At 48.6% G+C, this 11,920-nt stretch overlaps 1 protein-coding gene across 1 annotated transcript in view; it reads right to left on the reverse strand.

Annotated features, from left to right (window-relative positions):
• The window catches only part of gas7a (growth arrest-specific 7a), a gene marked incomplete at its 5' end in the record, with an annotated part of 26,759 nt that extends 20,515 nt beyond the window's left edge, over positions 1 to 6,244 (reverse strand). The window contains one exon of the mRNA XM_080009414.1: positions 6,116 to 6,244. Within this exon, the coding sequence (XP_079865540.1) occupies positions 6,116 to 6,244 (129 nt within the window). The remainder of the gene's footprint in view (positions 1 to 6,115) is intronic.
• Between the last annotated feature and the right edge of the window lie 5,676 nt (positions 6,245 to 11,920).

Consider the following 11,920-nt stretch of genomic DNA (forward strand, 5'->3'; position numbering starts at 1 on the left):
TCACTTAGTGAGGTGTCCCACAGCTCCTAGCAGGATATTAATACAGATTCATATCGATTACCGCACGGACTGTGAATCTTTTCAGGGCGGGATTTTTTTGGGGGAAGTTTTGGGAAACTTCCATCTTCCAGTGAAGGTACTGTGAGGTCAGGTGGATTAGGTGGGTCAGGAGTTAGGGGTAAGGTCTCACAGGTTTGGTGTGTAGGGGTTGGGTTTGGGGGATATGTTTAAGGTGATTGGGCTTTTGGAGGTTGAGGGTTTGGGTTTTGGGTTAGGTGGTCAGGTGTAAGGGGTAAAGTGGTTAGGTGTCACGGGTTTGGGGTGTGGCGGTTGAGGTTTGGGGGATACGTTTTAGGTGATCGGGCTTTTAGAGGTTTAGGGTTTTGGGATAGGTGGTCAGGTGTTAGGGGTAAAGTGGTTAGGTGTCACAGGTTTCGGGTGTGGGGGTTGGGTTTTGGGGGTTACGTTTTAGGTGATTGGGCTTTTGGAGGTTTAGGGTTTTGGGTTTTGGGTTAAGTGGTCAGGTGTTAGAGGTAAGGTGGTTAGGTGTCATGGTTTTGGAGTGTGGGTGTTGGGGTTTGGGGGTTAGGTTTAAGGTGATTAGGCTTTTGGAGGTTTAGGGCTTTGGGTTTTGGGTTAGGTGGTCAGGTGTTAGGGGTAAGGTGGGTAGGTGTTATGGATTTGGGGGTTTTGGGAAGGGGTTTGTGGTTTTGGGGCTTTGGGGTGTGGGGTTTGGGGCTTTAGGGCTTAGGATTTTAGGATGTGGGGGTTTGGGGCGTTGGATGGAGAGAAATATTCATATTTGTGTTTGTGGGTATTTTTGCTTTTGTGTATTCAAAAATCTTAGTACAGATTTGTGGTTTTCATTTTATCTTTTTGTGAATTGTGATATGGAATTCCTTCCATATTAACTGGGACATTTTGTCCTCACTTTGCCTCCACTAACAGGCGGAAGACTCTTGTGGGATTTGGGAAGCGACAGCGACAATATGTCATAACATGTTGGATTCTATTTGTTTTCGTTTGTGTTGTTCTTTGTTGTTTTTTGGCTGAGCACACAGAAACACTAGACGGCAGCCCGCGAGACACATGGAATAAAAAACCAAACACTGCCACATTATTCAACCCCAAACACACGCGCATGAACTCACGCGCGCATCTTTTGTATGCGACAACATGCGGCACCGCGGGGTGCTGCTCGGTCGCAGTTGCTAAGCAACAAATTACTTTTACTTTTTTTTTTCCAGTAAAAGCCCTCCCCGTGGAATAACAAAGTACCGCAATCAGAGGCTTTCCCACAAATTCTGTTCCTTTCGTTTCCCCCCGTTTGCCTCCCCGATTTTACATTTTACATGAGCTCTGCTATGTTACGCAATGCGACCGAGAGAATGGGAAATAAGCCGCGATGATGAAAGTCCCCGGTTCACACTGAAGCAGCAACAAGTCCAGCAGCACTGGAGCCAAGGTTTAGAATGTTAATATGAAAGAAAGAAAGAAAGAAAAGAAAGAAAAAAGAAAGGAAAAAAAGAAAGAAAATAATCTATTTGTAAGCTATTTTTACTTCTTTATGATCTATTCGTTTTATTATTATTTTATTATTATTCGTTTTTTTCTTTAATAATCCTCAAGAACAACTTCATAGTATAAGGTCAGAACGTCTGACCTGTGATAATGTACGGGAAAGAAAGAAAGAAAGAAAGAAAGCAAGAAAGAAAGAAAGAAAGAAGGAATTTGACGGTGAGTATCTAACAAGGTGAGAACAAGGTCACGGTCACGCTAAACTCAGCCGTGGTCGAGATTCCACGACGATTATCCAAGTCACGGACGTACACGTTGCCATGGCGACCAGAGGGGATTGTGTAATGCAGCGGGATACAGTGCGGGCACACAACACAGAGAGAGGGAGAGAGAGAGTGAGAGAGAGAGGGATACAGAGGGAGAGAGAGAGAGAGAGGGAGAGAGAGAGAGAGAGAAAGATGAGATGGATAGATAGTTAGATAGATAGATAGATAGATAGATAGAGGGGGAGGGAGAGAGAGGGGGAGAGGGAGAGAGGGAGAGAGTGAGCGACAGGGAGAGGGAGGGAGAGGGGAAAGAGAGGGGAAAGAGAGAGGGAGAGAGGGAGCAGGAGAGAGAGGGAGAGAGGAAGGGAAAGGTAGAGGGAGAGAGGGCGAGCGAGACAGGGAGTGAGAGAGAGAGAGAGAGGAAGCGACGGGAAGAGGTAGAGAGAGGGAGAGGGAGAGATCGTCATCACCCCCTCGCTAATCTTACGTTTTGTCTAAAATACATAAACGTCGTTCATTATTAACGAAAAAAATATATAATAATAATAAAAAATAATAAAAATAAAAATAATAATTTTTTTTTTTTTCATATATATAGATAAATAAATACATTGTTATTAACAGGATACTTCTCTTAATATAAAGCAGAGGTAATAATAATAATCAAAATATATATATTTTAATAATAATAATGATAAAAAAAATAATAATAACAATAATAATAACAACAATAATATTAAACAACAATAATAATAATAATAATAATAATAATTATTATTATTATTATAATTATTCTTATTGTTATTATTATTATTACTATTATTATTATTATTATTATTATTATTATTATTATTATTATTATTACATAGCCGTGAGGGGGATTAGATGGAAGAATAACATGAAGCAGAGTTTTCCATCACGTGAAATCTTCCATTTTTAGTTTCCAAAAGTCACGATTTTAGCTCCTCAGCAACAGCTCCTTAACAGACAGAAGATTCATTGAAGCCGTGGAATATTTTTTGTGTGAATATGTGAATGGTTTTGACTTCCTCCCTGCGCTCCACCACCACCAGCACCACCACCACCGTCAACACCACCTTCAGCACCTTCTTAATCAGAGCCTGGTGCCTTGTGTCGCCATGGAAACTGGACGTTGCAGCATCTCTCCAGGTCTGTGGGCTTTTCACAATAGCCCTGCACGGCTGCATGAACGCTCTAGTGGCTGCTGTGGGTCAGCGCGCCCCCTCAGAGAGAGTCACACACACACACACACACACACACACACACACACACACACACACACACACACACACACACACACACACACACACACACACACACTCTGACAACCACACTATCACACACACACACACACACAAACACACACACAGATACACACACACACACACACACACACACACGCAAATAAAGACCCCTTCTCCAGTGCTTTCCAGCTACACCCCCCTCCTCCTCCTCCACCTCCTCCACCACATTAGTCATTACACACCCAGAGCTTGCATAACTGCAGCCATAGTGCCACAGCAACTTGAGACAAAGTGATTCCTCTATTTCAATTAAAATAATAAAATATTCATGTGAATCAGAGTGTGCTTCCTCTCTTTGTATCTCTGGACATGTGTGTATTTGTCTATTCTCTGATACAGACGATATGGAAGAGTCGAAAAGTTGATCATCTCTGATTGTTCGTGGTTTACTGATCAATAAAGTCAATCTGATCAATAAAGTTAAAGGTTGTGATGAGCCTGGATGATTGTTTCATCTTGTTGAATGAGTTCTTTAATCACTTAAAAAAATGTATTTATTTAGTATTATTTATTTATATATATATATATATATATATATAAATTTTTTTTAATGAATAATTTTAAAGTGTTTACTGTTGCAAGAAGCCCTGCCTGACGATGATTAATTACACCAACAATCAGTGCAACCTGTCACCCCAGATGATAGAAATATCATATGATCAATATATAATATGATTTATCCATAACAACAATAATGAAACAGTTCCTTCCCTCAGGTTTGTGTGGGTTTTTTTTTAAAACAGATCAGAATAGAGCAGTTGCCAAGCAACACAACAATTAAGCCTCAGACTCGCCTATTATTATAACAGTGTGATAAAAGAGTGATAATTGGGAAACTTTTAAGAATTGATTGGACGTTTTTTGTTTTGTTTTTTTCCCACTTGTTAGGGCTTCAGCGCTCTGGAAAGGTTCATAGCGTGGTATTCTTATTCTTTTTCTTTACTCTCCCCGAATTCCGTCCAACTACGATCCGCATTCATCCACTGAGAAATTTCAAAATTGCGATTTTTTTTTTTTAACTGAATCGATATGTTTTTTGTCCTTAGAATTACACTAAGTTGCGACACGTCGATCTTATCATTGAACAACAGCAGACGGGGCCAAACCAGAGTTTTGGACCACAACCTCATAATATGAAGGTTGTGGTGCAAAACTCTGATAAGAATTTCCCAAATACAGCAGATACAGCTTTCGAACCCCCCGCGGTGCTGCGTGCTATATTTTGCGACCTCCTTTTCCCCCCCGAATCCTAATCTTGAAGAGTCTTTCGAGGGGGACGTGGGCGCCCCATGCAACAGCGTTATATTCCAAACTTCCTCCCTGGACGGAAGAAGCAGATGAAGAGGAGAACAAAAACGATGGAGACAAGACAGCGTTGCTCTAAAAATACCCCTCCCCCCCCCCCAAAAAAAAGGCGCCCGCCAGGCTGCTGCTACAAAGGCTCCGCACTTCGTTTCTGTCACGTCAGATACTCCACCTGGCACTTATTCGCAAAAAACAACAAAAAAAGGAAGGACGGAAGGAAGAAAGGAAAGAAAATGGCCCCGGCTACCTGGCGGCGTGCAGCTCGGCCCCCCATCCTGATGGGACGTCGCGGGAGGGGAATCCAAACGAAAACGCCAAAGAACTTTCCAACCGGTCTTGATGAAATACGCTTCCCGACAGCGCGGCCAAAAAGCCAGTTCACTGAGATCGCCAATTAAACCTCCACTTTTTACTCATTACTTTGAGGGGAGCGTGTGTGTATGTGTGTGTGCGTGTCTGTGTACGTGTGTGCATGCGTGCGTGCGTGCGTGCGTGTGTGTGTGTGTACATGTGTCTATGAAGGTGTGTGCTTGACTTTTCAAACCCTTAATATGACCGCCACCCACAGATCCCAAGTGCTCAGTGCCGTTATCACCACTCCTCGCTGTCGTTTTTTTATTTTTTGTTTGTTTGAATCACTATATGATTCATGGTTTTTGCGCGTGGCCTCGATCCTTTGTCGCGGCGATAGAACAAAAAATTTAATTGAAAACAGAGAATGGATTCGAGCGTGACGCGCAGCCGCACCATTATTCAGCCCGACGCCGTGTCCTGGTGAAGGATTTCCCTCTTTCTACTCGGAGGACTAGGATTTCCCGCCGACGCTACGTTTTCCCAGAAATCCACTACGTGTTGACATCCGTCATCAAATGATCGTCGAGCAAACAAATATGAAGCCAGGATCATTTGATGTGAACCTTTAAAAACGGGGGCCAACAGCTCGTTGTGTGATGACGGGGAAAACGGCGAATGAGGAATGAAAATCAATGGTCGTCCAGAGATGTTCCTCGGGTTGAGAGGTGACCAAGAGAGAACGAGAGAGAGAGAGAGAGAGAGAGAGAGAGGGAGAGAGAGAGAGAGAGAGAAAGACAGGTGAGATGGGGGGATGGAGGGGGAGAGAGAGGAGAAAGACATGGAGTGGCGGAACTGAGGAGGATAGATGATGGATAGAAACATTAAAGCTAGATGGAAGAGATCGAGTGAGACAGAGACAGAGAGAGAGAGAGAGAGAGAGAGAGAGAGAGAGAGAGAGAGAGAGGGAAAGGTGAGATGGGGGGGTGGAGAGAGAGCGAGAGAGGAGAAAGACATGGAGTGGCGGAACTGAGGTGGCTGGATGATGGATAGCAATATTAAAGCTGGATGAAAAGAGAATGAGTGAGACAAAGACAGAGAGAGAGAGAGAGAGACAGAGACAGAGAAAGAGAGAGAGGTGAGCTGGGGGGGTGGTGAGAGAGAGAGAGGGAGAGAGGGAGAGAGAGGGAGAGAGAGAGAGGAGAAAGACATGGAGCAGCATAACTGAGGTGGATAGATGAGGGATAGGAACAATTAAAGCTGGATGGAAAGAGAACGAGTGAGACAGAGACAGAGAGAGAGAAAGAAAAGAGAGAGAGAGAGAGAGAGACGCCGAAGGGGAAAGACCCAGGTGATGAAGGTGGAGGTGATGAAGGTGGAGGTGATGTAAGGTGGGAGGCTGGCACTCACCGTCGTCTTGGTCTCCTTGACCTCCCTGATCTGCCTCTTGGCCGGGGAGACGGAGCCGGGCGGCTGCGGGGCGAGATAGGAGGGGTCGTCAAAACTCTCCTCTGTGTCAAAGCTGGCCTCCATCATCATCCCTCTCTCTCTCTCTCTCTTTCTCTCTCTCTCTCTCTCTCTTTCTCTTTCTCCCTCTCTTTCGCTTTCCCTCCCTCCTCTTCTCGTCTCTCCTCTCCGAAAAGCCCCTTTGTGCACCGCTTGGCGGCCGCTCTCCGTCTGACGGTCGACGCTGCCGAGCGCACACTGACTGGAGAGAAGATGCTCAGCGGAGGGAGCGGTGGGGGTGGGAGCGGTTGGGAGAGGGGGAGTGGGAGAGGATGGGGGGAGGAGGGGAGGAGGTGTGAAGAGGAGGAGGAGGGGGGAGGGCGGTCGGTCACGGTTCAGGAAGTGTTGGCGACAGGCGATAGCCTCAGGTTGGTTTTGCCTGCCACAACACTGTTGTAACGACGTCTGGGAGAGAGGGAGGGAGGGGAGAGGGGGGATGAGTGGCGGGGTGAGGGGAGGAGAGAGAGGAGAAAAGAGGGGAGGGGGGAGGCAGAGGGGAGAGGAGGGGAAGAGAAACGGGGAACGAGACGAGAGGTGAGGAGAGGGAGGAGAAGGGGGGAGGGGAGGAGAGGAGAGGGAGGCGGGCAAAAAGAGGGGGATGAGGGGGGATGTGAGGTGGGGAGAGGGAGGGAAACAGAGGGGAGATGAGAGGTGAGGTGAGGAGAAGAAGAACGACTGAGCAAAGAGGAGAAGGGAGGGAGGGGAGGGGGGTGGGAGGTGAATTGAAGTGGGGGAGGAGAAAAGATGGATGAGAGGAGAGGTGTGATGAGGAGAGGAGGAGAAGAAAAGAGAAGAGTAGGGGGGTGAGAGGAGCGAAGAGGAGGAGGAGAAAAGAGGGGGGTGAGAGGAGATGTGAGGTGAGGAAAGAGAGAACCGAGAGAAAAAAGGGGGAGGAAACGAGAGGAGAGAGGGAAGTAGGGAAGAGTGAAGAAACACAGAAACAGATACGGGTACACGGCTCCTACACGGCTCCTACAGGACTAGTACACGGCTCCTACACGGCTCCTACAGGACTAGTACACGGCTCCTACACGCCTCCTACAGGACTAGTACACGGCTCCTACACGCCTCCTACAGGACTAGTACACGACTCCTACACGCCTCCTATAGGGCTAGTACACGGCTCCTACACGGCTCATACTGGGCTAGTACACGGCTCCTCCACGCCTCCTGCAGGGCTAGTACACGACTCCTACACGCCTCCTACAAGGCTAGTACACGGCTCCTACACGCCTCCTACAAGGCTAGTACACGGCTCCTACACGCCTCCTACAGGACTAGTACACGGCTCCTACACGCCTCCTACAGGACTAGTACACGACTCCTACACGCCTCCTATAGGGCTAGTACACGGCTCCTACACGGCTCATACTGGGCTAGTACACGGCTCCTCCACGCCTCCTACAGGGCTAGTACACGACTCCTACACGCCTCCTACAAGGCTAGTACACGGCTCCTACAGGGCTAGTACACGACTCCTACATGGCTCATACTGGGCTAGTACGCGGCTCGCACAGGTCTAGTACACGGCTCCTACACGCCTGGTACCCAATCGCGACTCTCTCATGACACCAGAGGCATGGAACGCATGGTGCACAGCGCAGCACAGCAAACACTGAGCGGCTGCAGTGCACGTGACGGCCAGAGGGGCTGCAGCTTACACCACCCAGCAGCTTACGCCCATTCATTTCTACCAGTGAGGAGAAAAACCTCACGATGCTCCGGGGTGTGGGATGGATTCGTGTCTGTCGTCTGTTTGTGTCTGGATCATATACCCCCTCCCCCAAGCGCACCCCAAACACCCCTCGAACCTGAATACAAACGTGAGCTAGACATGCCCATTGCAGTGGATCGGACAACGTCTCCGTCAGAAACGCCCCTCCGGCGGCCGTCTTAGTGCCGCGTGTCTAGATCAGTGTTTTTCCACCCCTGCGCCGGCGCGAAAGCTCGCCAGGTGTGCCGTGACACGGTTTTAAATTCCACGACAAGGAAGAAAAAAAGAAAGAAAAAATCAAGAGAGATAAGCTCATGTGTTGCAAGGTCAAAATTGCAAGCCTGCACCCATTCATCAAATTCGACAGCTCCGGCTCTGGGCTCACCGGAGCAAGTTTTCACACTGAAAACGAGGACTAGTCGCCGTGATGAAAGGCTTGACTCGTTTGCGGTTTCTAAACTATTAGAAAGGTCATAATAACAAGAACAGCTCTACTTGTTTCTGATGTTTTGAGCGGGGAACAGGATGGCGGTATCGTGGCGTGAGATTATTTCATGGTAAAACGTGTGCCGTGGCAGGAAAAACGTTGGAAACACTGCTCTAGATTTTGCATCACATTTTGCACCTTGTGTACGATTATTGGTCTCACTTCTCAGTACCTATGTATTATTTCAATATGTTGACGGTGTCCCGGCAGACACCTTTAATGATGGTCACAAAAATAACTCAGTCGTTCAGTCATTCATTCATTTACTTGACCATAAGCACCACGGCCAGTTTCTAACCGCAGACAGAAGCGGACGCCGTATCCGCTGCATTCCGCTCACCTCGCTCACCTTGGTGGTGCAAAACATGGCGGCTCCAGGCGGCTCTGGCCAACGCCTATGCACTGCCCAATTCTGCCGATCCCACACCCCTCTGCCTGTCCTGTCCAGTCCAGTTCCCGGACCGCCGCCGCCGTCGCCGCCACCACCACCACCACCACCACCACCGACCCCGCCTTCCCCCGATCGTCCCCGAACGTCCCCCTCCTGGCGTGGAGCTAAGACTCCTTTTGGCCGGGGGCCGCCTTTTCAAAAGCGAACAAACCGCCCGGGGGAAGAGAAGTCCAAAGAGTGTCGCCCATATGGCTCAAATGTCTGTCCGTCCACTCTCCCTCCGGCGCGACGATGACATGCTTTGTGCCCCCGTCTGACTCGGAAATTAGTCACGTGGCTTGGCACGCGGTCGGCCTTGGCCCAGGTTCACCAGCACGGCAGGAGCAGCCCTCGCTTGGACTAATGCACCAAATTAGAATTATGAAGTGGAAATGCGGCATTGACGAAAGAAAGAATTAGGCGGTGTGGAGTCCCGGTGAGCCCGATACAGTCATGAAAAAATAAGAGGTGATGGAAGGGTCAGGTGTTTCCAGCGTGCGTGAAATCGATATGGCACAAGAAGCATAACGGCTAAATCAATATGTGGACATCACGGTTAATTGACACCGGAGAAAGGAAATATTACTGGGTTTCTCTTTGAGAGGGTTGTTTTTTCTATTGCTGACGCACGTATTTTGGATAAGGCTTGGATTTGGTATACCTGCTTCTTCTTGTCTGTGGTCATTTTCCTTAGAGCACCACCCGTGGTCCCCATGAGGTGAAAGGCCATTTTACTGGTGGGACATCCATTGGCTACGGGTAAAGAAATCATAAAGTGAATATTGCATAATACGGACAAAATACGATTTTTTAACACCCAATACACAATTTCAGTAAACTGGAGGGTATGTTCAATAAGTCCATATGCTGAGAAGATGAAACAGGCGTGTTACACTCGAACTTGCTAAAGGGGCTGGGTCATTCTCGACCAATGAGTGAACCTTTTTCAGCCCGTGCAACCGACCTCGACTGTAGCATTGTTAAACAACTTGGAAAGCTATGTGTATTTCGGGCTCACATGCAATGCATGTGATGTGGTCATGACTATTGGCTTATTATGCACCAAAAGTAATGGTTCGACAGAATGGTTGAACACAAGTGTCTCTTGTTGGACATTTTGGCAGTGAAAGATAGTTAGCGAGTGCAAATACCATTTTGCGCCTTCACGACAGGACATCAAACCTTTCAGCGATTCAATGGGCGTGCTGCTTTTCGCTCCGCGGCATTAAAGTAAAGCCGCTTACGTGGCTTAGCTCCAGGTGTGGCCTTTTCTTCCAGAGCAGAAGTGGAACGCAGAGGGACCCCCCCGCCCCCACTCATGCGCCTCACCCGATGACGGATCTCCTGTTTTTCCATTCATTTCTCAGCCCGGTGCACTGTCCAGTACATCCCCCCACAGGGCCCGTAATGGTCTCGTGAATAAGGATCTGTCCATTTGACGCCTATTAAGATGATCGCATGGCTCAATGTGGAGTATATTAGCATTGGCCCCAAGGTTAGAAGAGGGGAGCTCGGCGTAGTTTGTGATATTGTTATAGCCAATGGCATTTTCAGAATTGGACCGTGAAGAAAAAAATGAAGGGGATTCGTTAACGACTACCACTACTGCCCCGAGAGCCCCGTGAGCAAGGCGCTTTACCTCCCATAACAGTCGTGTGCTGAAGTCGTGAGCAACAGGGAAACAACAAGACGGGCCAAGTCAAGCATCTTCCCAGCATCTTCACAGCTACACCGTTGTCTCAAAGGGTTTTTCAGGCCACATTCAAGGGAGAGATTGATAGTCCGTCCTCAATCCTGACGAAAAACTCCGCACAACCCAGATATTGTTTCACAGCAATAGGGACAGAGGGGGGATGTTTAATTCTGTTGTCGAAACCGGCCCACCAGGTATGAAAGATTGGAGCTGTGGGAGGGTAAAGTGAAATAGGGGAAAAAGAAAAGTCTCATAGCCGTCTGGTGAAACACTGGCAAACCCCCTGCGGCGGAACACAATCCCGGCCCTTTTAGTTTATTGAGACCACATGGCACCAGGAGAGGACCATCTGGTATCTGCCCCAAGACTCGAATAGCGGGATGTCGTCAGCGACGGCGCCCCAGCGAGGCGCTCATTAAGGCGAAACGGGAACGCGTCCAGCCACGCCACCCGCCGCTCGCGACAAAAACGGGAGAGAAAAGCTGCGTTTAGCGGGGTTTCCGCTCAGGGAGCTGAATCGGGAAGACTTCCCGCGACGTGACGGGCTTGCCCAATCGCCGCCGATCGCCCTGAGAATCTTCTCATCCCCAGTCTACGGCGACATGTGCTCGGAGTGCGCTGTGCTCAGAGACCGGAGAGCGCGAAGACGCGACTGAGAAAGTATCCCCGTTACGTAGGGGGGCTTTTTTGTTGTTTCATTCAGCTAGAAAACGGCGGAAAATAATTAAATCTACAATAAAAACTGTTCTTTTGTTTGCTTTGTCTCCGATCTGAGCTGCGCGACGCTCAGCGTAATGGTACGGCCCGCTTTGTGGGGTGTCAGAAATCGTATCACAACACTCTTCCAGGCACGAATATGGTAAATGTATGGTATTGTTAACGATTACAGGTAAGAAGGATATGAACATTTTTGACCCCCAAGACCTGACTTGTTTTTATCTCTTAATCAGGGGGGGTCAGACCCCCCAACCCCCGGCAATTCGAACCTTGCATGTCCTGTACTAACTGGCTATTCTCAGAACTCGATGCTGCGGCTGCCAATTATCTCAAAATGCAGGAGCCTCCGTCCGCGAGTGAACCTAAAGACTGTCTGACGCGCAGGCTTTTGAGACACGCAAGCGTCTCCCGATCGATCCGTTCTCAGCGACCGCGGGCCGGACAGTGCATACAGGACGTACAGTAATTGCACTTGCTCGAGTTTACGTCGCTGAACCTCCAAATGGCGGAAGGAGTTGAATCTTCACCCGGCGCGAGCGAGTCCGGTCGGGTCGGTCGTCTCCGCCGTCTCCGCCACGCGGCGAGGCGTTCCCCTTCCCCGCTCTAGAACGAGCGCAGGGAGGGCCAGGAGGCTAAAAGGTGGCATGGCCTCATCAACGCGACCAGGA

This window comes from Zeus faber (assembly GCF_960531495.2).
Source record: "Zeus faber genome assembly, chromosome: 11".
Classification (NCBI taxonomy): Eukaryota; Metazoa; Chordata; class Actinopteri; order Zeiformes; family Zeidae; genus Zeus; species Zeus faber.